The following is a 25,498-nucleotide window of genomic DNA, read 5'->3' on the forward strand; positions in this document are numbered from 1 at the left end:
TAAATTAGACAGGGAAGGAGCACGATTGTTCCCCCACAGAAGATGTGTAGTATGTTTTTCATGGGGACTGAATACAGCTAGTTGCTGTTGTTTTTTTTCTGCTCCCTTTATGTGTGAAAAATCAGGACACCCCCATATCGAGTGGATCATTTTGTCCACAATTTCAAATATGCAATGTAAAACATACGTGGGTGAGCAGTAAAAAAGAGGGAACTCTCCCAGAACTCTGGCCTTATTAAAAACACTGACCTCTGATCTTTCAGATGGTTTCAAAGCTGACATTTAATGCGGCGCAGCAGACTGCAAGCCATATGTAACATGACCTGGGGAGCACGGTACTCCACTGCTCCACGTCCCACTAATGAGAGGGCAGGGGTCAGCGGGTACCAGCACAGACCCACCACTACTGGCCAAGGCAAGCGAGAGGACTTCTCCCTCCTGGCAGAAACAAAATCTACTCTCCGCTCCTCCGAGGTTGCAGAAAGTAGGTGGTGTTTATGAACTAGACGGAATAAAAGTCCTCAACTCTTGTAGCTTTTTCTCTGACCTCCACTTTAAAATAATTGAGTTGTTGCTTGGCAGGGTAGAAGGTATTTGCACTTCATCATCTAGTAAAGGAAAGAGAAGACGCAAACCAGTGTGATTCACTGGTTTGTTCTGGTCTACAAGGACAGAAAGCACAAGTCAGAAGGACAGTTTGCAAGTGTGCATGTGTCAATGTGACACACTCACACATGCTCACACAGGCAGCAGCTGGGAGGCAGCATCAGGTCCACCCCACAGTATTTCCCAAAGAGAAAAACTGCGCTTTGTAACAGGAGCAGCAGCAGATGAGGCCTGACATGATCAGTGGAGATGCACACTCACCTGCTGCTCTGCCTTCTAAAACGGTGTCCTTCCTCCTCATCCTCTGAGGAGTCACATCGTGTCTTGAATGATAGCACTGTCATGGCGCCCCCTCCCTGCCAGCAGGCACACAAGGTAGCACAACACATATCCTTCCTTTTGTTTGTTTACCTGTTTGTCTGCCGGGCCAGGTTTGATAACGTACTCCAGCCCTGCAGCGACAGAAATACAAAAACAAAAAGTCGTGTTTACCGAGCAGAGCACTGTAAAAGCCGAGGCCGTAATTGCATATTTGTGGAGGTGGTCCTCTGAGGAAATGCGTAATGATTTTGATGGGGGGCTAACCCCAGTGCACTTGTACCAGGTCTAATTTTCCAACATGACAGGAAACTCTGTTAAGCTGATAATTGCAGCTCCAATTTCATTTAACTCACTCATGTCAACAGTTGTGTTTTGTTTTGAGGGAAGTTTTTTTTTCTCTCACTGCGTTACACCTCACAGAATAAACCGCTTTAACTCTTAATTAAAGACACATTTAGGACATCTTATAAGCAGACACTGTAAGCCAATGATATGTCCGACCATTGATTAGGTTAATTCATTTATAGTATTTAGCCAGTTATGTATTTTGTGATAAGACTATAAAATAAATAAATGCATTTTCATGTGTGAGAATGTTTTTGGAAAATAAACTCGACTTATAATCAAGACGCTTTATTTTGGGGGTTTGCTGATGTTTTGAACAAATAAATAAATTCTAATTGTGTGTTTTTTGTCAGTGCAGTAAGAGGACACCCTTGAATGTCACCAAAATCCCCCAAAAAAACCCTGGGGACCAAATCAGACACTTTTCACTTCATTTAAACAGTATCTGCTTTGTTCAAGTCGATACAGCTGAAATAGCACTTTGGATTTAGATAGAGTGAAAAACATCTGTTCAGTGAGCCAGTGGTCGGGTCACTTTTCCTTCAGATTTTCACGAAAATAAACTCTCCAAGAGGAAACACGAACTTTTTGATGATGACATTTTTATGAAGTGTTTTCTGGTGCTTTGAGTTGAGACCCGTTTTCTCCCACAGTCACCGTTACACCGTTCGTTTTTTTCCTGTAATGCTAACGAATTTATATCAATAATTAATCAGTCATTTTCCCCCTCCAAATTTCTATCATGAGGTGGAATAGTTCAACAAGCAAAGGGCCCACATTTCTCCTCGGCCGACCTCACATTTAAACATTTTAATGGGAAATGGCAACACGTTTATTTTCTCTCGGTGAAAACATTGTGACTCATTTGAGTTTTCCGGAAAGGCATGAATGACTAAAACTTGGAACATCCATGATATTTAGCAGCCCTGAGCCCCAGGAGAGAGAGAGAGAGAGAGAGAGAGAGAGAGAGAGAGAGAGAGAGAGAGAGAGAGAGAGAGAGAGAGAGAGAGAGAGAGAGAGAGAGAGAGAGAGAGAGAGAGGCAGGCTGAGTTAGTGGGGTTGTTGGAGGTAACTGAGGAGTTCAACGGAGAGAAAATAACGAGAGTAAGGAATCCCTGCCTTCTGCAAGTCCCATTTTGTGAGGAGTAACGAGTGATAGCCTCCCTAAGTATTGCATTACTTCTCGGGGAATGAGGAGCCCAGCACTGGCCGTGTTAGAGGCGGAGAGTCCACATCTTGAAATAATCTCGCCCCCCGGGCTGCTCGGGTTAAAGGAGGAGGCGCGGCGCAATGTGGTAGAGATATTAGAGAAACCCGAGAGCCGCTCATCAGACAGCTCATTTACTGAAGCACTGAGGTTTTACACACAGCAGAGTGCTGCTATGGACCCGAGCTCAAGTGGCCTGAGAGCCTGTGTCCACTAAAGACACCGTTTATTTACATTAGAAGATATACAAACATAACCATGTTTAAGCAGTATGGCATGAAGGGGCTTGTTGTCTAAAACATGAAAATTAGGCTGTTATATAAATGATTCATGTGTAAGAGAATTTACGTTTTTATTCATTACCATAATCAGTGTCTATAAGTGGTCTGCAGGCTGAGGACACTGCTACAAACATTGCAAACAAATACCCCTCGCAGGTATTGTTAAATAACAGTGACTTCATGACGCAGCCAATGACCAGACATTTAAGACAAACTTTCATTTCAGCACGGTGAGATACGTCATCCATTTAGGAGGAAATTAGCTGTTTAGCTCCTGCAGTCTTCTATCTGATAAATAGTCAAAATAAATCATGCTAAAAATGTGGACATATGATGAAGTTTTACCTTTTTCTATTTTACACTATAGGCCAACACAAAATAAGCATATCCAACCTCACCAAATTATAGTCATTCTGCCTAAATCAAATTATATTTTTTCAGTAGCCTAAATGCTTTTTTTTCTGTGTAAACGTATTAGTCCATGAAATCATGTTTGTTACATTGGATATATAAGATATTCCACAGCTCGTGGATGTCTGTTTTTTCAGGTGATAGTCGCCAGAAAAACAAACGTATAGAAATAAATCCGTTAAGAAAGGGTTAATCGTTTTGTGTGAATTTGTTTAAGTTCAATATTATAGGTCAAACCTTGTTCCTTATAGGCCCAATGAAAGGGTGCTTAGTTTCAGACGCTGGTGCAGATAAAGAAATGTGATCTATATGGCTCAAACCAACAACTGCGCCACCAAGATCCAGTGTGGCAGAGAACTAATTTACTAATGGATTGGTTTAGTGTTTCACCCCACAGAAAACACTGGAGCCAGAGCGGTGCCCGTCTAATCCTTGAAATATAAATGTAGGCTGCAGGCTGCAGCCTCTTCAGAAACACGTGATGAAATAAGCATAAAACAACAAATATAAAGCGCGAGGGCTCTGTTATATCTGTCTCGACGGTATTTAATATTGATTTGTAAATCCATAAACACAAAGCGAGGAAATTGTCTTTATAAAAACAAAACTGAATCTCATTAACCAACAACATTGCTGCTCGACATATAGGTCTAAATTCTGAAAGTCCTTATTTTTGCCAATTTGAGTGGGAAGTGTGAATGCTGCTGGATGTGTGTTTGTCTGATATTTCCAATTTTGAAGATGTCTCTCAAGCTCTAACCGGGCATTTCATCTCAGCCTCTCTTTCTCACACACACTCGTGCGGCTGACTTCCTGGTGGTCTTCGTCCAATAACACGTTTGTCAGGTATGTTTCTCATATGAAAAACGAGCGTATATGGCACGCATGCACCCAACAATCATATGAACTTATTCAATTATATCACCTCGTAAAATAAACGGCTTCGGTAATGAAAGGTGCACGGGGATACAACTAAATGTTAAATCTGCATGTAATTAAGGTAGTGGGCGTCAACCATGATCAGCTGTGATGGTAAATAAACCTCCAGTTGGGTAAAAAACACAAAACGAACCAAAAATCAATTAAGATCTTTAACTGTGGGTTGTTGTTTTTTATGAAAATGATCTGTAGGCTATACTGCCATGGGGTTGTGAGCGGGTTTAAGTGCGTGTTTCAGCCCTTAAATGTAGACAAACTTCCCCTCACAGATAAAAAGCTTTGTATCTTTTGTCGGTTTACCCTCCACTGACTGTGATTACCGATAACGTATCGTGATGCAGTGTGTGGTTTGACCCACGTGGGAAAACCGGTAGCCTATATAGTCACCACCATTACAGAAGATGTATATTCAGAATATGTTAATATGACTTTCTAAGAGGTCTGTAATAATTGATTAGTGTTTAGGTGCGTCTCTGCTCCCTCTGCTGCGGCGGGAGAGGGACTGTGGGGGCGGGAGGTGGGAGAGCGCTCCTATTTCAGCCCCTGACGCACTGCCTCTGGGGAGGAAACGGAGCTGCAAACTCAGTCCTGCTCTGCTGTACACGGTGCAGGGCAGAAGGAGAGCCAATCACCGTAACGCACAGGCTCCCTTTAAGCCTGACATATCTCCAACAGGAACAAATTGTCCCAACAATCAACATCCCAATCTGCTGCGCGCATCAGGGGCTGGAGTGGAGAGGATAGCCTATAGGCCTGTGCTGCGCGTCCGGATTGCGCTGGATTGCGTAGCGACGAGAAACTATAAACACAGAAAACAAACGAGAGCTATCGTTTTGGATAACGGCGTTTTTGGACGGAGGAGGGAGATTGGACATCATGTCTATATTACCGTCATTCGGGTTTACGCAGGAGCAAGTGGCGTGCGTTTGCGAGGTGTTGCAGCAGGGAGGGAACCTGGAGAGGCTCGGCCGCTTCCTGTGGTCTCTACCCGCGTGTGATCACCTCCACAAGAACGAAAGTGTCCTCAAAGCCAAGGCAGTGGTGGCCTTTCATCGGGGGAACTTCAGAGAGCTTTACAAGATTCTGGAAAGCCACCAGTTTTCTCCGCACAACCACCCGAAGCTGCAGCAGCTCTGGCTGAAGGCGCACTACGTGGAGGCGGAGAAGCTGCGCGGCCGGCCGCTCGGAGCTGTAGGGAAGTACCGGGTGCGGAGGAAATTCCCGTTGCCCCGCACAATATGGGACGGCGAGGAGACCAGCTACTGCTTTAAGGAGAAATCCAGGGGCGTCCTGAGAGAGTGGTACACGCACAACCCCTATCCGTCCCCGCGGGAAAAGAGAGAGCTGGCCGAGGCCACAGGGCTGACCACCACGCAGGTCAGCAACTGGTTCAAAAACAGACGGCAGCGAGACAGAGCCGCAGAGGCGAAAGAGAGGTACGTAACTGACACAGCCGCAGTGCTGCCTGTTATTTGTAGACAAAAACGTAAACACCTTTTTGCATGTTTCAAGAGCAAAATTAAGGTTCGAGTTAGAATGAAATATTGCCAAAATGTGGCTACAAGCAGCCAACAGAAAGTGCAGGAATAACAGTCTGCTATACTATAAAGGAAGCTATGCTATGCTATGAAGGAAGTGGAAACGTATGCAAATAAATATAATTGTATTTCTGATAGAAATCCTTTTATTTTAAGAAGTTTAACTATTTATTTTTTTATTTAAAAATGTTGGATGTCTAGTCCCCAAATGATAACAGTGATGGTAAACAGAAGCGTGTTGTTGACAAATGGTGGACCTTCTTCAACTGAATCCGTCCCGTTGACTTGAGTCTGAATAAACATGTCATCTTAAAAAAGAAAACATCCGCGTCAGAAATAAAATAATCTCGTGTTTAATAATGGTGGGAAATACAAAACGCAATATGGGCACATTTGTGGACAACAGCTTTCTACCTTTGAGGTACGTGTTAAAGGTTAAACTGGGTAACAGTGGAGTAACATTAACACGTGGTTTACCTTTCATTTTTTAAGTTATCGGGAAATATCAACCAACATGAGGAGAAATAAAGTATTTTATACAAAATGACAGGGAAGGCAAATAACTAAACCTCTCTGATTGTTCTCCAATGCCTAGGCCTATACTCACCAGTCTATATTTTTTTGGAGTTACTACGAATAATAATTACAGCTGCCTTTTATGCTGCCCTTTTTACTCCAAAATATAATGTCAACATGAGGATTTAATCTTCCAAAATGTCCGTATATTTTCTCTCATTCCTCCTTGTTGTCGTTTCCAGAGAGAACAGTGAAAACAGCAACGCAGGCGGCAACAAACAGAACCAGCTGTCCCCGCTGGACGGAGGAAAGTCTCTCATGTCCAGCTCGGAGGACGAGTTTTCTCCACCACAGAGCCCCGACCAGAACTCAGCGCTTTTGCTTCAGGGCAACATGAACCACCCCGGGGCCTCCGCTTACCCCATGTCCGGCCTGGGGCCCCCTCAGCCGGTCCACAGCATGCACGGACACCCGCACCAACTGCAGGACTCCTTGTTGGGACCTCTAACCTCCAGTCTTGTGGATTTGGGCTCTTAAAGAGGCTGCCAGATTGTTCTATTTTACAACAACAAAACCCCCCAAAAGAAGACTGATAAGTGTATCAGATTGAGAACATTAATGAAATAACACTATAGCCCACCTTATAATATAGACTGACTTGTCTGTCGTTAAATTTGGTTTGAACAAAATTCCTTTATGCGCTTAACCTGTATATCCCCACTGACAGGAGATTTTCTCATCTCCTGCACATGAAAACACACAAACAGGACCTGCCTGGAACTCTTAACTCAACGAGACACTTAACTGGACTGCCCAAATGCTTAATTTATGATATTTTGTTGAGATAAAAGAATTATAGCAACCTCCTGCGATGGAAACTAAGAGGTAACGTTTTCATTAGAGTCATGGTAATAGTTTCCAATAAAACAAAAGTAATACATTTGTCTCTGTGTTATTTGTGTATTTAGAGAAACAAATGAGACAATAATGTGTCCTAGATTCTGTCCCTCAGACAAACCAAATTAATCGGGTCTTTAATCATTGACAATTATTTACCATTAATTAATCGTTAATTGGAGGAAAGAACGGAATTACTTTACTCATTAATATCCTTATTATTTTGTTGATTTATTTAATGATTTAAAAAAAATTGCATGCAAAGCAGCCGATCAAATCTACAATGGTGGGATATGAATCTCGATCAAACATCATGAGTAATTTCGTGTTAAACACCAAACATGCTCTGTGGGTTCTTTGTTTTTTTTTTACACCAATAATGATAATTCAAAACATAGAATTCAAACACAGAGTCATAAAGGGAAATTTAATTACACAAATGTGAGTCAACATGTGCAGCTGTCTGCCAGGACGCTGTTGTAACCAGCTTTGGTTCCTTTGATTATCGTGTCTGCTTCGTGGCTCTAATACTACAGTATTTGGCTCGAGGAGAAAGTGTTTTTTTTTTCTCGTCATTTTTAGCCCAAGTGCTGCGGATCATTGGCTTTTTGTTGCCGTGTTTTCTTTGCTCTCTCCGAGAGTTTGTTCTGTCGGTTCCGGGCCATGGGAAAGAGCCACTACTCAACCTTTATGGATATTCTGACACAAACATGGCGAACATCACACATGAAAAAGTTTAAAGTCCACTGCCTTATGAAATCAATATGTCCTATAAACAAAACAAAACAAATTGTAGGGGCTAATAAGAGATACAGACATATTGCTAAAATATTAGTTTTAGCAGGGTTGTTAGCAGACACTCCACTCTTATAGAGGTCATCATAATAATTTCCATCGTAAACAACAACAATGTGACAATAATACTAATAAATAAAGTGGTTATTTGCAGGACAGAATATGAGAATATGGTGGTCTGAGAGCAGGAATCTGGTGAGGACAGCTCTCTTGTCCCCCACCCCCTACACTCTTCTTTGGGCTCATGTCAGGGTAAATTGTTTTGAGCAGAGAGCACAGAGGATTTCCTGAGCATAATCTGAAACAGTCGCTGCTAGCATTACCGCCTGATTGCAAAGATTGCAGGGCTGCAGGGCTGCAACGCCCGGCTTCAGTGAGGGACCTTGAGGTATTCTGCATCTCAGAGGCCCCTCTCTCTCTCTCTCTCTCTCTCTCTCTCTCTCTCTCTCTCTCTCTCTGAACCCCCCAGGTCTACTAAAAACACCAGGCAGTGCTCCCATCTATCACCTACAGGAGATCCATATGGTTGTGTTTGAGTGATGTGACTGTCTGAATGTCCTCAGCAGACCTTCCATCATCAGGCTTTTTGGTCAGTGTTTCTTCTTTTTACAATTCTAATCTAATATATTAGAGAGTTAGTGGTGGAAGAAGCATTCAGATAATTTACTCGAGTACAATTAGTCACATTTTATAATAGTTAATATCGTGTAAAAGTCCTGCATTCAAAATGTTAACTAAAAATACAGAGTCATTAGCAGAAGAAATATGTTTTTTGTTATTAGAATGCTATTATTGAGATAATTATTACAGATGCAAATGCAAAAAAATGTCGTTATTTTATATGCTGTTTGGTTGGTTAATCTATAACAATGCATTGTATTTTCATGAATACAAAGGTTCAGTTAAATTTAATAAAAAGTATATTTTCCCCCGAAATGTGGTAGAGTAGAAGTGAAAGTAGCATTAAATGGAAATACTCGAGTATATTCTTGAATCTTTATTAGTTTAAAAGTATTGTTCTGTAATATTAAATATTTCTGGCAAAAAAGTTAAAGTTAAGAAAAAACGCAGTTAGGTAAGTTTAACACTCACAAACTCCTTCGATATGCTTTATCCGTATTTTGTGGGTGTGGTTTGATTTCATGTTACTGTACATGATACTACGGTGAGATTTCATTCAGCATTTTACCTTCAAGCTGAAAGTACGAGTTTAACTTCAAAATGCCAACAAACATGTGATGTGTTTTTACAAAATTATTCCTGACGAAAAAGCAAAACAAAACATGTAGCTGTAGATGATAATCTATATTTTATTTATCTTAATGGAGAAGTCACAATGTAGATTATATGACCAGCTGTATTTTTGAACTATCAAATTGAAAGCACGAAGGGATAATTTCACAAGTTTGTCCAGGACAATTTAATTTGTTGTATAAACAAATGGTTTAACTTGTATGTAGCAGTACCTTCGGATAAAAACGTTTATAACAGCCCTAAATTGAACAATATTGCCTCTATGCCACATTCAGCAGAGGTCAGCAGAGAGCAGAGGTCCTGCAGATCATATATAGTTCTGACAACAGCACGTGTCCTTGGCACTCAGTGTGGCTAAATATTCACAAATTAACAAACAGGTGATCACAAAGCCAGCAAAGAGACTCCTCATACCTGTTAATCTAAGGACAACATGTCCGGCAGGGTACAGACACAGCAAGGATTAAAAAGGCTCTGTGCCACATGACAGAGGGAGGCTATCAGAGTCACCTTCAGGATGTGCAAGAGACTAAAATCAATCCGATACGGAAACTCTGACAGTGCTTTTAATCACGCTCGAAATCCCTCGCTTCTCGAATCCGGAGGGACAACGACTGCAGCCATGAATCTATCTGCTGTATCAGCCACTGTGTCTTCCTCTCATCAGCCACGCAACAAGCGTGCTGCAGCCTATGGACGAGATGACAAAAGCTGGAGGTAACGTCAGCCTGTAGCAGGCCGGTGCCAGCAACAACAGCTGCTGATGGCAAACAGAGTCTGAGTCATCAAAAGGGCATTTCATTTCTCATAGGCGTAAGTGGCAGTGTCTCTAAATCAACAGCAGGAAGGGCCCCGACGTGTGCAAATAAACATGGAGAGTAGTCGGCGTGAGCCTGCGCCGTCGGCCTCAGCTGGCTTAATATTTTCTCTGGCATCAGAGTCAGTGGGCATCTCCTATAAGGACGAAAACCCAAAGATGAGGAACTTTTGGTTGCCTTTCCATGGTCTGGTGCTTGCAGTTATAGCTTTACCCCACACAGGAGCCGGGTGTGAGACAGGTATCCATAACCACAGGCTGTATGAGGGGTGTGTGTCAGAGAGGGGGGAGACAGGGGAGACGGGGGAGAGAGCGGAGCAGGCGGGTGATGAGGGACAAAAGGATCTTTTCAGGTCTGCCTCAGAGGGGCAGGAGGGTGTGTGTGTGTGTGTGTGTGTGTGTGTGTGTGTGTGTGTGTGTGTGTGTGGGGTAGAGAGATTTTCTTACCAATGATGCATGGATCTGACAATGTTCCTGCCTGGACGTACCCAGAGGCAGATGCAGTGTGTGTGTGTGGGGGGGGGGGGGGGACTTGGAGTTTGTGGGTATCAGTAGAAATAAAACTGATTAAAGTGAAGAACATTCTAGATGGTGGGGGCAGGCGTCTGCTTTATTTCTATGGCATAAGTCTAAAGAGATCAGAGGGATTATGCTACTGCGTCTGAGAAATGTTAATTTTACTGATGTGGGAGCCGCGAGCCAGAGAGTAGGAAGCCTTTTCGTCCTAACAGGAAGCTCCTATGTGACAGAGCTGAGAGAAATATTTATCTCTTTCTTCCAGTCGGATGAGTGATGTATGACCCAGAGTTCAGACACGAGGAGAAGGAGACTCTGCAGACGATCCCTACCTATTAGGGTGTTAAATAGCATGTTGTGTGTCAAATGAAGGACAGCATCATATACATTACCCGATGAAGGAGGGATATTTTGTAATATGTTACAAGAGGAAAAGACAAAAGGACAAGATAAGACGTGGAATGTCTACGATAGAGGACTAGTGTAAAAAAAAAAGAAGAAGAAAATGTGGCCAGAAGGCAAAGGCTCATATAACAAACCATCTTGTTCTCCTCCAGAGACAAAACCCAGCTCTGGTTGCTAAAAATCAGATATGTATATTTTTGGAGCCTGGAGAGAAAGCTGATCGTGGCATTAGTCTCATATGTTTGATCAGGAAAGTGACTTCAGTCTGGGATGCTTTTTGGGATACATTTGTGAGGACTAAACAGATTTTCTTAGTGAGTTACAGCCCTTCAAAGCCAAATTAAAACAGATCTGTATTCTATCCAACGCTACAATATAATAATTCAACTGTAAATATTTCTCTGTGATGGGATACATAAATGTGTGATGAAGGAGAGACGAAGAAAAGATTGAACCGAGAGCAAGACAACTTAAAGTAGGGGGCAGGAGCAGTGTGCTTAAGTGGAAATAAAAGTACAGGTGCAGATATCTAATCCATGTTCCTCAAAGAAAATTTACATTTTAGAAAAAGGAGTAATTGTATCATCACTTTTTGCAATCTTTATAGGTTAAGACTGGTGTTTATTCGATACATTTCTTATCGTCAAAAAACAAGACAATGAAAAGACCAAAACCAGCAATGCGTTGGATGTTTGTGGCTCTCAGCCGATTGGTTCCTACTGAAGATGTACATCTTTAAAAAAAAAACAGTCACAAACAATAGTTTAATTTGACGTAGGACACAGTAGAACTCTGTTTACAGTTTCTTAACCTGCTTCAAACTATACATTCAGAGCATCAGTTGTGTATTAATCCGCAGCTAAAAATATTCCCCAATAGATGCACGATTTATCTATGATTGAGTAACGTTGGTAAAAACTACAGTGACCAGCTATTTGTGAGAATTGGTGTAAAACGTGAAGTTGATCTAAAATGTAATAAGTTACTGATTTACATTTTAGAAGAGGAGCCATTGTTTAATAATCTGGGTCCCTTTTAGAGGCTGAATTTTAAATTATAGTCTCATATTCAATTTAAATGCAAAAAATGTAAATTAGATCATAAAGAACAAACAAAATAGAACGACAGATACATCTGCTTTAATTTAAAGCAGATGTCTGGTGATATTCTATATGTTACTTATTCTCAACAAATCCCATGAAAAGACTAAAACCAACAATTAATTGATTCCATTCACAAGTATTGTCTGTGTATCCAAAGCTTTATCATTGTCCAAAAAACAAAAGAAAAAAATCATTGAGTTTAGTTTGAGTCAATCCAACAAACATGATGGCATACATTCTCACTGACTAATCCATGGGGGGAAGTCGTCCCAAACAAATGCACAATTTACTTCTGTTTGAGTAACATTTTATAAAAAACTACAGTACCCAGATGTTTTAGGAAATCACTAAATCTTAAAAAAAATAAAAAACCTCTATGTTTGACTAAAGTCATGAGCTGAGAGCCACAGGCAGCAATGGAAAGTCCCAAATTATTGAAAGATGGAGTAAGACATTGTTTGTTTTGGACAAATAAAGAGTAATGCCAGCCATATCCTGGGAAGTTAATTTACCGAGGTTAAAAAATATGAAATGAAAAATTCACAAAAAAGCATCTCAAGCATCGTCTTTTTGTTACTGATCATAAAACAGCTGTATTTAAGGAGCCAGACATAACTAGAGCCATAGGTTTGGTCTCATATAATGGGCATTATTTCACAACAGGATTAATAATTGATAATTGTGCAGACTGTTACCACTTTACTGGTTGTTGTTCTGCTTCTATATCCAGCCAAGAAAGATCCCCAGGTATAAACACAGACACATCCCTGCTCTGGCTGAAGGGGCTTTTATGGGAGGGGCAGGGGTGGCAGACACAACAAGAGGAAGTGGTATGGGATATGGGATAATGAAATATACCTCACGCTCCCAAAGGGCATCACCTCACCTATCCTGGGGCTCACAAATATCTCAAGTAACCAAGCCCCCCTACTTCACACACACACCATCCACACCCCCGCTGTGCCCAAACCACAGCCCAGCTACGCTCCACCAGGACCCTGGAGCTCCGTGCAGATTGTACTTCATTTGTTTGCCGACGTTGGAGTGACAGCAGCCCGAATCTGAGCTGCCATCTCGCCCCCCTCGCCCTTCATCTTCATGCTGCAGAGCAGGAGGATAAAATACCCTTCTTGGTTTCCACACAGAAAAAAAAGGAAAAAAATATTCAGGAAATGAAAGTTGTAACACGATCCTCTGTGTGCCAAACGTCTCCCCGAGCAGGGACAAAAGGCCCAGAGAAAAGCTGCTGCTGGGCCTATTTCAGCCTGCAGATGATGGAAGAACAGGGAGGGAAACACAGAGGGCAAGGAGAGAAGAGAAGGCATGAAATGAAGATGAGTGAGGGATTAGGGATTATTAGGATGCAGTGGGGGGGGGGGGGGGGGGGGGGGGGATGAACTGAAATTATTTCCTCAGACAGTGAAAGAGGAGGAGGGTGCTGCAGTGATGAAACTGGAGTGCTCCTGCAGCCCTCTGTGCACAGAGCCCCACATCCCACAGATATTCATGCACCAAGCAAAATAAACTTCCCATTCCGGCCCTGCAGTTTGTTTCTCCTGAGAGAAAGCCTTCATGACTCCTCATTCAGTGCTTATGGCCCAATCGAGTGAATCCAAGACAAGGGCAGAAAGAGAGAAAGATCAGCGGGAGAAACCACGTTCTGAATACTCGACCGCATTCAGATTTGTATTGATGAAGTAGAAGGAGATCATACTTTCTTCTCTTTCTGCTGTTCGGGGAGAGCACATTCCTCCTTGTGTGCCACGGCTGATCACCAGGGCATCCTGGCAGCATGAGGGAGGGGGAAATGCTCCGCTGGTTCTCTAAGTGCTGACTGGTGCATTTGCAGCATGGTGTCAGCGGCCGGTGGTAATTACCAGGCTCTCTCTGAGTTACCGCTACACCAATGTGCCACCGGCTCTGGTATGCCGGCTAAGCTCCGTTATTAGGCACAGAGCTGCCGCTGGACAGCAGGCGCTACTTCAGCAGACACAGAGTCCGTCTGTCCATCTATCCTTCCGCCTGTCTACGTATCCATCCATCTAGTCTGTCTGCAGGATGAATGATTGTTTTAGTGCTTACAAAGTACAGGCCGGAGTGCTAAATTAGTAGGATCTTTGTCCATATGTGAGAAACATGTTTATCATGCGGCAGCTGTAATTACTCACAGAAGAGTTGTCATCTGGCTGAAATGTCTTTATCAAGGCTGCATTTTGGAACAGTTGGAAAAACATTTGTGTAAATCCACTCACCCATCAAAGAAGTAGCAGAAAAGAGGAAGCCTTCTCATCATCCTCCGGCTGCATGACTTCAAACCGACTGCTGCTGCCTGCAGGAAAACCTGGAGAGAAAGATCAGTAATGATCAGGTATTTAGACCCGTCCTGAAGATTTACATTTACATTCAGCACACTGATTTTACTGGAATACGTTGTTTCCATTCATTTTATATTTCAAAGTAATACCCACACTGACGATTTTAAACAACCACACAGAGATAGTTTGATCATTTTAAAAAACCAAATAGCTATGGTTGAGTAAAGTAATGTTTAACTGGAATAGTACTCACTAACATTTACAGAAAGACACATATACATGTTCTTAAAGTCAGGAGAGATTCGATTTCAGTTGCTTTGGCATACATGAAAATCATTATTCTCAAAACTGTGTGAAATTCTCAAATTCGTAGTTTCTCACAGTCGATGCATTTTGTGTTGCTTTTCATACAAAATTCAAATGTTTAAAAGCACAAAAAACATCACAGTTGATACAATTCTGACACATTGGTTTTGTTTCATTTTGTCATAAAACGACCCAACACACAACAAACGCACACAGATTCAAACCAACATAAAACACGAGCACATAGACACAAAATGTAAACAGTTTATGAAACCGATAAAAACACTAAAAGTTGAAATATCTTGTTTCCGTAGAGGTTCTGGTCTGTCCTAAGACACGACAGCAGCACAGACAGCTGAGCTCCTGTTACAGTACTGACTGGGACATGCCGATTACAGTCAATAAAGTATTATTCATTATAAAAAAACGGTATTGCATGGTACGTACAAAAGTAGTAGAAACATAACTCTGGGAGCTTGTTTCACACAGTAATTATTTACAGTGACTCCCGATTGTTTTTATCAGCAATGAGGACATTTTTGCTGGCGGTTCTGAGAAGGTGTATGAAAAGCATAATGTATATTACAGTCATCACCTCTAAATATTTGGACTCTGATCTGTTTGTGGATATTATTCGAGCACGACATGATCACAATGGTGTTGGTTGTATCCAGTGTATTATGCCATTGTCAGTTACAATGAGTTACAAATAATTGTATGACTTTGAGAAACCATGGGGGCTTGCAAATTCCTATTCGATTTTAGTCGTGTGATTATGAAGTGATTTTGGTGGAGCCGTAAGATAAGGATGAGCTGATAATTAGGCAGGCACTGTAGTTCAGTGACACTGGGACTATTTGGACTTTCTGAAGCTCCAGGAGACACCACATGAAGGACAGACGAGGGTCTCTGCTTCACTCTCTCTGTCTCAGAGTTTGGCAGGTTTATAACTATAACTCAAGAGCATGACTGAGAAAGGCTCAAGGTGCTGAACTTAAACTTGGCGACAGCTGCAGAAACTGGAGACCAGAGAGTTTAAATATAGACCCCTTAAAAATCCCAACTGGTGCCCTTGCCCTGCCTCAACACTTTCTTACACATGTACGCTCACACCTTCCATTCAGCAATAGCGTACGCTCATTTACACCTTCAAATTGAATGTGGTGTACCTGTAGTTTGTTTGTATGCACGGTCAAAAATGCATTCAAAGAGCTCTTCGTACAGTTCATGTTATTCTTAATGTAGGTTAACCATTCTCTAAGTAAATGAAGCCTAAATGGAGGCCTGAAAAAAAACAAAATAAAAAACACGTCCTCTTAAGCCATTGTCCTCTGAGTGACAGTTGTTTTATTTATTTTCTTAATCAAAGTAGTCATTAAAGGCTATGTTGGCAATGTGAGGCTTTGCATTAATATAATATATGACAGAAGTGTGCAAAACCTGCTGTAGCGCTGCTGAGTCGTTTCTTCTTCACTATGGATCTTGTCCACCATCTTGTGGCCAAACGTCAATACTGCAGGTACAGACACGACACAGTACCAGGTGGGTTTTTTTCTTTATTGAATTAAACTTATAAAAGACAGCTTGTCTTCATCAAAACTATCTGTCACAGTGCTTATCTCAGTGAGCGACAGATGAGCATGGAATTTAAAAGTTAATGTAAAACACATCATATGGATCATGTAATTAATACATTCTGAATGGAAATGAAATGAATTAAACCACGGATGAAATAATAAATCAAATAAATCAAAAATAATTATGATAAGCATATCAAATCGCATACAAATTAATCTCACAGCACTTGTCATATTTCAGTCATATTCTTTAAAATTACTGAAGAAAAACTTACTTTCATAAAAATAAAACAATGTATGCAATTGATCGTGAATATACTCACATTTAAGAAACACTTGAAACGTTTTTTAAAAATGTTTAAAGGTTTACTTTATGAAAGGTGCAATAGTAATTAAACCCACATAAATAATGAATGTGTGTAGTCAGTGTTTTAGTTTAGTAGTCAGAAGAAATGAATGCTGATGAATTAGCCACAGAAAAAAAGCATATTTTTAAACTGACAGAATGTGCACTCATATCTGGATAAAATATAACGAGGCTTCTATAAAAGTCTCATTCTTTAGTCACCGTCTCCATCTAGTGGTCGAATACTGTACTTCACCCTCTGACCTGAGCAACACTTGTCTTTCTTGGCATGCTTAGGCTATAATTTACCAATTTACTCAATGTAAAATACAAAATATTTTTGATGGAAACCATCAGCTCATAAAATATACACCTGTCAATAGTAACGTTATCACAACATCTGGTCAAACCAACTGCCTCAGGGCCCGAAATCCTCAGGGTCCCTGTGTGGCAATTAGTCAGCGGTAATTTGATGGGACATTCTTAAATATGATTGGCCTAATAGATCTAGATTCCTGGCACGTTTAGAGGTGCTCAAAGACCTGTTACATAACCAGCCAAAAAAACACTTTCTACATTTCTGTATTGAAATGTTTGTCCAAGTTTTAGGATCTTTCTCTATAAGAGTCTCCTGTCTCGGTGAGATCGACACAGTCCTTGACTTGCTGCAGGTCATCTGACCATCCAGCAGGCAGCTTCATCTAAGATCTGCTCTGTCGACATATTAGTTCCCCCCCACAACAGGACATCTTTTCATCTCACATTTTGTCGCTGGCGTCTGTAAAAACAAAGGCTCCTTGCAGCTCCAGTCGCAGGCGGAGGGTCCAGGCTGACATTAGTCCTCTTTGTGTGTGCAGAGCAGCCCGATGATGTGAACGCTGGCTGACTTCACATAATTGCCTCACATTGTCTGCATTGTATCTGCTGACAAACAGCGGATTTGTAAGCGAAGCAGACGAGCCAAGGTTGGAGCGATGTGTCGATTGATCGGAGCCTGAACATGATTTTAAAGCAGAACTCAACGGGGCCAATCGATGTCTGTCTCGTGGAGGTATACCTTGAAGAATATTAGTAGCCTATTAACTCCAGTCGTGGTTCAATCAATACACCTATGTAGTGACTTCTTTACATAGGGCAATTATTAATTTATTAGTAATTATAGTATTTTTAGTAGCCACAGTAAAGATGCCTCATCACCAAAAAGTACAATGTATCTGTAAAGAAAATGTATATGTCTTAAATTGAGTTAGTGCATTAACAATACCAAGGTTTACCTATATTTATGTCTTGTTACACACGATTACAGGAGCCACAATAACATTTTTTTAATAATATATCAAATGCATCTGATTAGCATAAACACACACTGCTTTAATGTCGAACAATCACATGTGGCAGTCCACATACTTTTGGCCATGAAGTGTAGAATACTATGAAAGGTTTTTGTCTTTGAAAGGATGTTATTTTGTCTAAATTGCTGTGAGAAGCTGGTCAATCTATAGAGAAACGGAGGAGAAGCGAACATGTGAAGACAAACAGAATGGTTAATGCGGTTTCGCTCTGCGGGAGAGACTGACTACACGTGATTAAGCAGACGATACTGTACACGCGGTTTATTGCACAAGTGAAACACCAACTTGGGATGTTAGTACGCAGACAATATCAATGCTATCACACTGATATGGAACGGATATGATGGAACAGTGTATTGATGAAGTAGCTCAACTGTGTCTCTGTCCATGGTACTGAAAGTCTCCTGCAGAGAATCAGCATTTACTGACCCTATAAAGCTATCTTCTATGGAGCGTGGCTTCCTCAATTTAAATTTTAACTGGAGCCTTGGACGTGCATTGTGTCAAAGCCCATCTTTAAACAGTCAGGACAGCTACCATTGAGAGGACACTTCATTTCCCTCAGTGTTGTTCAGAGGAATTTGAAAGGAGTTTACGTTTTACAATCACACTCAAACAACACATGGGGTGTTTTTTGTATATGCTTCTGCTAAATATCTTTAAATGTGGCGATTTAAAAAAAAAGGTAGAAATAATTATGAATCGCAAGTTAAAGTAAAATAAAATGCAGGGATCTTAGAGTATTTCTGTGACAGAATAGGCGTCTTTGTAACAGCGGTTAGAGCAGCATCAAGGAGGATATCATTGAATGAAAGTGTTACTGAACAGTTAAGGCTAAATACATTATTAAATAGGATGTGGATTTGTTTTTCTTGGTGTGTGCTTAAACTTCTTTAGAGGAATACTACAACATTACGCTGGAAATACATAAACTCACTTAATTGTTCTCAGCATGTTTGGTTTGGTTTTAGTCCAACAGGTAAAACTGTTTTGGTGCTTGGGTAAAGTATAATGTCCAGAATCTGATATCTAACTTCATATTAGATTGTTCCGGGATAAATGCAGTAGGAGTGCTTGGTAAACTTCGAGGATCCCTCATGCAGATCCATGTGAGACATCACGGCCACCAGGGGGCGTCTCTGGTCTGCGGTTTCATTTTTTAGAGAGCAATTCAGTGAAGCCTTCAGAAGATGATGCAGCTACACACAAATGAGATAGTTTCTTATTCTTTGCGAAGAAAACATTTCTGATGGGAAGAAAAACATCGGCCGGGTTACAATAAGGTGCACAAGAACCTCGAAATAGCTGCATTTCCAAGGGCGCGGAAAATAGCGGGTTTTTAATAAATGTTTCGATATGAATTCCTTGCTTTTCGCACAATGAACTGACAGAAATAAGAAAAACCCCGCAGTTGATTTCTTTGGTCCTCGGAACAAACTATTTTGACGGCGATTTTTTTTTTAAAGACCACACAGTGAGTTCAGGTGTAACCTTGTAAACAACAAGCAATGGGGGTTACAAAATAGAAGTTGTTGGAGTGCGGATGGGATGGAGAGTGTTTTAGTTTGAAAAGGACGAGGGCAGAGAACAAAAGCCCTGCTGAAAGGGACAAGTTTCCCCCGCTGAGTGACCGCAACAACTCCAGGAGACATGTTGAGAGGGTGAAATGTGCCGGCGTGACAGTATCACCGTTAGCCACACTGCTGCAGTGTTTTATCATCATTGTATTATCATGATTATTATAGTTATTGTTATTACTATCATCATTATCATTATTATTGGCTGTGGTGAAGGATCCAGAGGTGGAAGAAGTATGCAGATATTTTAAGTAAAACAAAGTGTAGAAACACTCAAATCCCATTTAAAACTGAAGCATCAAAACAAACTGCACTGCATTATATTATTATATTATATTAAAATGTGTTTCAGTTTGTCCTCCCTGCTTGTTTAGTGTTTAAAACGGTTGTTATATAGAAGTTGTACTGTGCCATATCTGTTTTTAGACAGACAAAAGCAGGTGTTGGAGGTAGCAGGCTCTTCGGGTAAGGCAGTCCTTCAGCTGCTTTCAACATTTATTTGATTGTATGTCTGATGATCATCTCGTCGTGATTGAAAATGAATGGAATTCGCAATATATCATTCTAACAGTGTCAGCACGGATACAAAGCAGGGGGGCGAGAAAGTGCAGAGCTGCGGTAAAAAAAACACACACAATGTCAGCAACACGTGGTGGTTGCATTTTGGAAACTGGGAGATGACACAGAGGGTGGACGCTGCAAAGTTGCTTGACTTCGCTGTCACATGTTTGGCGGATATGTATATATATATTTAATATGTGGTTGGTTTTCTGCGCCTGAAAGAAGCAACGATGTGAAAAGTGTCCTCGCCTTCATCCTCACAGTTTGAAGAGGAGACAGTTGGACCGTTTCTACAGTATCTGTGACCTTCTTTCTGCTTCCTCTCTGTAGGACAGTGTTAATGAAAGGTTATACTGTTTGCCACCCTGCAGCTTTTAAATGCATCTCTTCTGGTTAGAGAGTCTGCCCTGTGGGACGTCTCGGGACTCTGTGCTGCTATAAAAGAATATAAACACTTCAATCGCATTGGAAGTGGCAGTTTAAGGGCCTCTGTGCATTTACTTTGTTTGTTTTAGCAATCAATGTAGTCCTACTTGTTTCTTTTTTTGTTTACTCTTATTTGTTTTAAATTAGGCTATTGTTCTTATCATTTAAAGAAGCAGCTCCAAAGCAGTTTGAATGTAATAAAAATGCATTACAATTGCCATTATTAGGCTATTATCATTATTTTTGAAAGTATTACTGTTGGTCTGTTGGTCGTCTTAGTATAATACGTTAGTCTGGTACACATTTTGTGATCAAATGAAGTTTAAACAGTCTGAGGTTTTATTAAAAATAAATATGTAGTTTATAAAAGATTCTCTGCAGGCTGTCATGCACATATGCAGTCATTTATCCTGAACAACTTTACCGCAGAGTGTGTGCACACTGAACCGCACTGACAGATTCAAAAACAAAACACACGTCAAGGCCACAGCCTGCCATTCAGCACATCACAACCAGAGCTGAACGAGATCTGCAAGTTAACCTCACTGATCGACTGAGAACCCTGAACTTGTCAACATACTCTGAAGCTGAAACAGACCACTTGGTGAAGTTGCCCAGCAGATAGATGAGATGAAATGTTTTCTCTACAAAGCCGAGATCACGTTGGAGCGAACTATATTCAATCCTCTTTTAATTTACTGAAGCATATACTGCTGCGCCTGAGTAGGCCACTGCAAGCCAGAAAACAATCAACTGGTAATTAAATCCTTTTAATAGGCCAAGCCATACGCTCAAACGGTACGTATACGCGCGCGCGCTCACACACACACGCGCGCACACACAAGAGAAGTTGTGATTTCCGTGCCCCAGACTACACCCTCATAGGAGTCTTTTCTTTGGAGAGGGACCCGCGGTCGCTTCCCTTTACAAAACAGCAGCAGGGCCCCTTTTGTCCGAGCAGGGACCCGAGACCAATCATTAGCACTGATTACCGCTGACCAGTTTGACAACCTTATTGACTGCGAGAAAGACTTTTTCATCTAGTCCCCCGGTCGTCCTTATTTTCAATAGAAACGGAAATATTCAGCCATTTTGTCCCCGTGGTTTGAAAGAGAAGCAGCAAAAGAAAAAGAAAAAAAAAAGAATACCCCCCTCCATTTATTTCCCTTCACTTGTTTCCTCTCCCTCTCTCTCCATACACATTTAGCTTCCGTGTTGTTCAAGCTGAAAGGCTTTTGTCTGTCTCAGAAGTTACTGTAGCCTAATTAATAGCAAATTGGACGAAACCAGGTGTCTGTCCCATCAGTTGAAGCTCAACTTTAACTTCTGGTTTCGTCTGCTTTACTCACTTTGTTTCTCACCACATTGAGACTTCAGTGTATTTGTTCTGATTTGGTGCAGTAGAAATGCGCAGATATATTTGACAGACATTGTTTTCAACCTGGAGATTTCAGTTTGGAAGGATGCTGCGGATATACGACAACAAAAAAAACCCAATGTTGAATATTATTGCCTTCCACAGAAAATATAGAGTATATTTACCCCACGAAAGGGTACAAATATTGTTGGAATATTGTGATGATTCGTTTAAGTGTGATCATTTAGACTAACTGAGGGAGGGAAACTGCTGTATCAGCAAACAAGCATGTAGTCAAATAAAATGGCAAAACAAGACAAATAAGCCTTTTAGTCCAAACAGATGTGTGCATTCATGCTATACACAACATATTATAATGATTTAGCCATAATACATCTGACATGATGCATTTGCACCAAGCATGGTTTTCTAAATCAAAGCCTGGGGAAATAGACACTTGCAGAGAGTTAAGAAGCGTGTTTCTACATCTTTGTCCTCCTGCACATTTCTACAATCTGCTGTGTTTTGATCTCCACGATCTCTCTCGCAGATCATCCGGGTTAGCGAGTCGGCCTTTCTGTGACCTCTCGCTGTCACCCTGCATTACACGACGCAAAGCATGTTGGCCAATTAGGCCTCGTTCTAAAACGTGTCAGGGAATATAGCACCGTGGTGTTATAATCACAAAAAGGTTTTGTCTTCATGAAAACATCGAAGAGGAATTTATGTAAAAATGTTAATATTTAACAATTGTATTCATGACTCATGTCTTTTTCCCCCAAACAGCAATGAACAAATTAATAAAACTAAACGCGATACTCTCTTGATCAACAATTATTTTATTAAGTTATCTTTACTTTTTTTTCTTTTACTGAAACACATTTTTCACTAAAGCGCGCATGCTCAACAGGTTCACCTGTGTACAGGGTAAGTATTAAAAACACCAAGCAAATGAATACGAAATTCGAAGAGACAGAGCAGATCGTTTTTAAATAGGCAAATAAACATTATTTATAAAACTTTGAAAGTAAAGTAAAAATATCACAGTTCTTTTTCAACATGAAATACCCACAGAGAACAGCAGGTTAGGCGCTGGAATGCCTTCGTCCCCCTCTTTGTATTTTTTTTCTTCTTCTTTCTACTTTTCATCTCGGGGCGTTGGTTTATTAGTCCGTCAAATAGGTTTCGTCCATATTAAGTTCAGTTATCCACACGTGGGTCAAACGCAAAAAAAAAAATGGAGGCCTAAAAGGAAAAGGACGGGCAGTCCGCCGCAGATCACAGATCCCCTCATGTTTTTGGCACCCGTCAAATATCAGTTTGTGTGTGTGTGTGTGTTTGTTTTACTCAACGCAGGCACTAGGACTTGTTTTACTGGATTGTCTTTCACTCGCATCCCCCTTTAATTCATCAACGCCGTCGATCTGCCCGTCATATGTCACATTCACTGTCGCTGGAGGTGATGGAGATGGCCGAGGGGGCTGCTTTGCTGGACAGACTGGCCTCCGGACTGGACGAGTTCCCCAGGCGGTCCACGGTGCCATCGTCGTCCGCCAGGGAGCGAACCGAGCCGCCGGACAGGACCTGCTGCTGGAGCCTGGGCAGAGGACACGAGACAGGACAACATACATTAACACGTCTGTGCAGAGTTTATTCTTTACAGTATACTAATACAAAATAATACATTCTGAAAACAGTTTGTAAAAAAAAGATGAATGAGGAAAATATTACAAATATAATAAGATTAGTTCCCACTCCTCCTAATAATCTTCTTTAACTGAGGGTTATTTTTTAAATGTATTTATGTCAGCATCATTTTATCCTTTTGGATTGTTTAAAAATAAATAAATCCTGAAACAAAAAGGAACTAAACAGATGGTCTGCTACATCAACCCATTCGCTTATTTTTTCACCTTCACGTTTATAAAACACACAATATATGACATTTTATTACGTAAAACATTTTGGGGGCTAACAGTTCGAAATATTCCACATACAAACAAATAGCCCTGCATGGGATATTTTCTATTGTGCAGGCAAGATCGGTTATTTAGGTACAATAGGCTAAACCAATACGATAATAACAAATGGTGTATAATTTCACGAAGAACCCTAACCCTAATTAATGTAGGCTATTGATTACATTCACTATGAACTGGAAAATGGTGGGCTGTTTTGGCTGCATTAAACATGACCAATACAGCAGTGTGACCTCGACCCACACTAAAATATGCCCCTTCAACTACAATTGTTGTTGGAAATTAGCAAATGATATATTCAAATACATTTAAAATATTAGACTATCATTAGCGATCCTAAATATATTCGTTGGCTTATAGTGCACTAACAATTAAATAAGAATACAATAACATGTGCATGTTTAGCTCACTCTTCATGTTAGCTTAAATAGTGTTCTGCAGCATTGTTTTAATCTTATTCATAACAAATAAATTAAAACCATTTATCCAGAGGTTTGCTCTCCCAATAATCTAAAATGATATGGGAAATAGTTATATTGTCACCACTGCTGGCTGGACATTTTCAGCATTTAAATCCCTTTAAAATATAACGTGATGTCAGACACTGCGAGCAGCATTAATTACAATAGAAAAAGCCCCCTGACTTTACGATTATTGAACAATTCAGAATCTAATATCGAGAGAAATATAATAATTGATGTGCTCCAACCAGCGTGGGTTCCAGTGTGTTTAGCTATATTAAACGTAAAGACCATTAAATCACAGGATAGAGTCAGGGTGCAGGGTATTTCTTTCTTCTCTTTTCTATGGCCAAATACTTTGTTTTGTGTTGCAGATATTGTGATCAGAAACCATTCAGAGACGCATGTACAGCTCACCTGTTCTTCGCAGCCGCTGCTCTGTCTCTTTGTCTGCGATTTTTGAACCAGTTTCCTACTTGTGTGGGTGTAAGTCCTGTAGCCTGTGCAAGCTCCCTCTTTTTACTGGGATTTGGGTAGGGATCCTGCAAATACCATTCTCTTAACAAATGCCGGGTTCTCTCCTTGAAGCAATGGGTTTTCTGCTCTCCATCCCATATGGTTCTAGGTAGGGGGAACTTCTTCCGCACCCTGTATTTGTCCACCGGCCCCAGCGGGCGTCCACGCAGCTTCTCAGCCTCCTGGTAGTGCGCTTCGAGCCACAGCGCCTGCAGCTTCGTGTGGGACTCTTTGGTGAACTTGTGGTTCTCCAGGATGTGGTAGAGTTCACGGAAATTTCCGGTGTGGAAGGCGACGACTGCCCGGGCCCTCAACACCGACTCGTTCTTGTTGAGGACCTCCAAGGCCGCCGGCGCAACGGGCAGCGACCAGAGGAAGCGGCCGAGGCGCTCGACGTCCCCGCTCTCCTCCAGAGTCTCGCAGACCCCGGCGAACTGCTGGGGGCTGAAATTCAAGATGGGCAGCTGAAACATGGAGGCTTCTCCCGTGTTTCCCTCTCCCCCTCCTTTCTCCTCTCTCTCTCTCTCTCTCCTCCGTGTCGAGTCCTCTTGCGTCTGCTTCTCCGCGCGCCGAAGCAGTCCAAGACGAGGCAAACCCCAAAGTTACACCGAACCAATCGTCTGACCAGCCGTGAAAGACGCAAACACCAAACGCCGCGGAGGAGGAACGATGCTGCGTGGGGGCCGGCTACCGCATCCTCAGGCTCGGCAAACTTGGCAGGCAAAACGGGGCCGAAGGTGCGAGGACATTAAATCCGGAGCCACGATGTATTTT

At 41.4% G+C, this 25,498-nt stretch overlaps 2 protein-coding genes across 2 annotated transcripts; one reads left to right on the forward strand and one right to left on the reverse strand.

Moving 5' to 3' along the window:
* The first annotated feature begins 4,683 nt into the window (after positions 1-4,683).
* LOC306790384 (homeobox protein six1b) lies at positions 4,684-7,113 on the forward strand. Its single transcript, XM_079286599.1, has 2 exons — positions 4,684-5,546; positions 6,407-7,113. The coding sequence occupies exons 1-2, from the start codon at positions 4,987-4,989 to the stop codon at positions 6,699-6,701; spliced, it is 855 nt and encodes a 284-aa protein (XP_079142725.1). The 5' UTR covers positions 4,684-4,986; the 3' UTR covers positions 6,702-7,113.
* A 16,014-nt stretch (positions 7,114-23,127) lies between these two features.
* On the reverse strand, positions 23,128-25,197 carry LOC306790534 (homeobox protein SIX6; the record flags this gene model as incomplete). Its single annotated transcript, XM_079286882.1, has 2 exons — positions 23,128-23,365; positions 24,626-25,197. 2 exons carry the CDS (start codon positions 25,195-25,197, stop codon positions 23,200-23,202), a joined length of 738 nt encoding a protein of 245 aa, XP_079143008.1. The 3' UTR covers positions 23,128-23,199.
* Between the last annotated feature and the right edge of the window lie 301 nt (positions 25,198-25,498).

The sequence above is a fragment of the Melanostigma gelatinosum genome (assembly GCF_949748355.1).
Source record: "Melanostigma gelatinosum genome assembly, chromosome: 16".
NCBI lineage: Eukaryota > Metazoa > Chordata > Actinopteri > Perciformes > Zoarcidae > Melanostigma > Melanostigma gelatinosum.

Bases quoted from the DNA above. Each gene is read 5' to 3' on its own strand.
- LOC306790384 (XM_079286599.1), top strand. From the start codon at position 4,987: ATGTCTATATTACCGTCATTCGGGTTTACGCAGGAGCAAGTGGCGTGC. The intron at 5,547-6,406 runs GTACGTAACTGA...TGTCGTTTCCAG, and splicing joins GCCGCAGAGGCGAAAGAGAG to AGAGAACAGTGAAAACAGCA.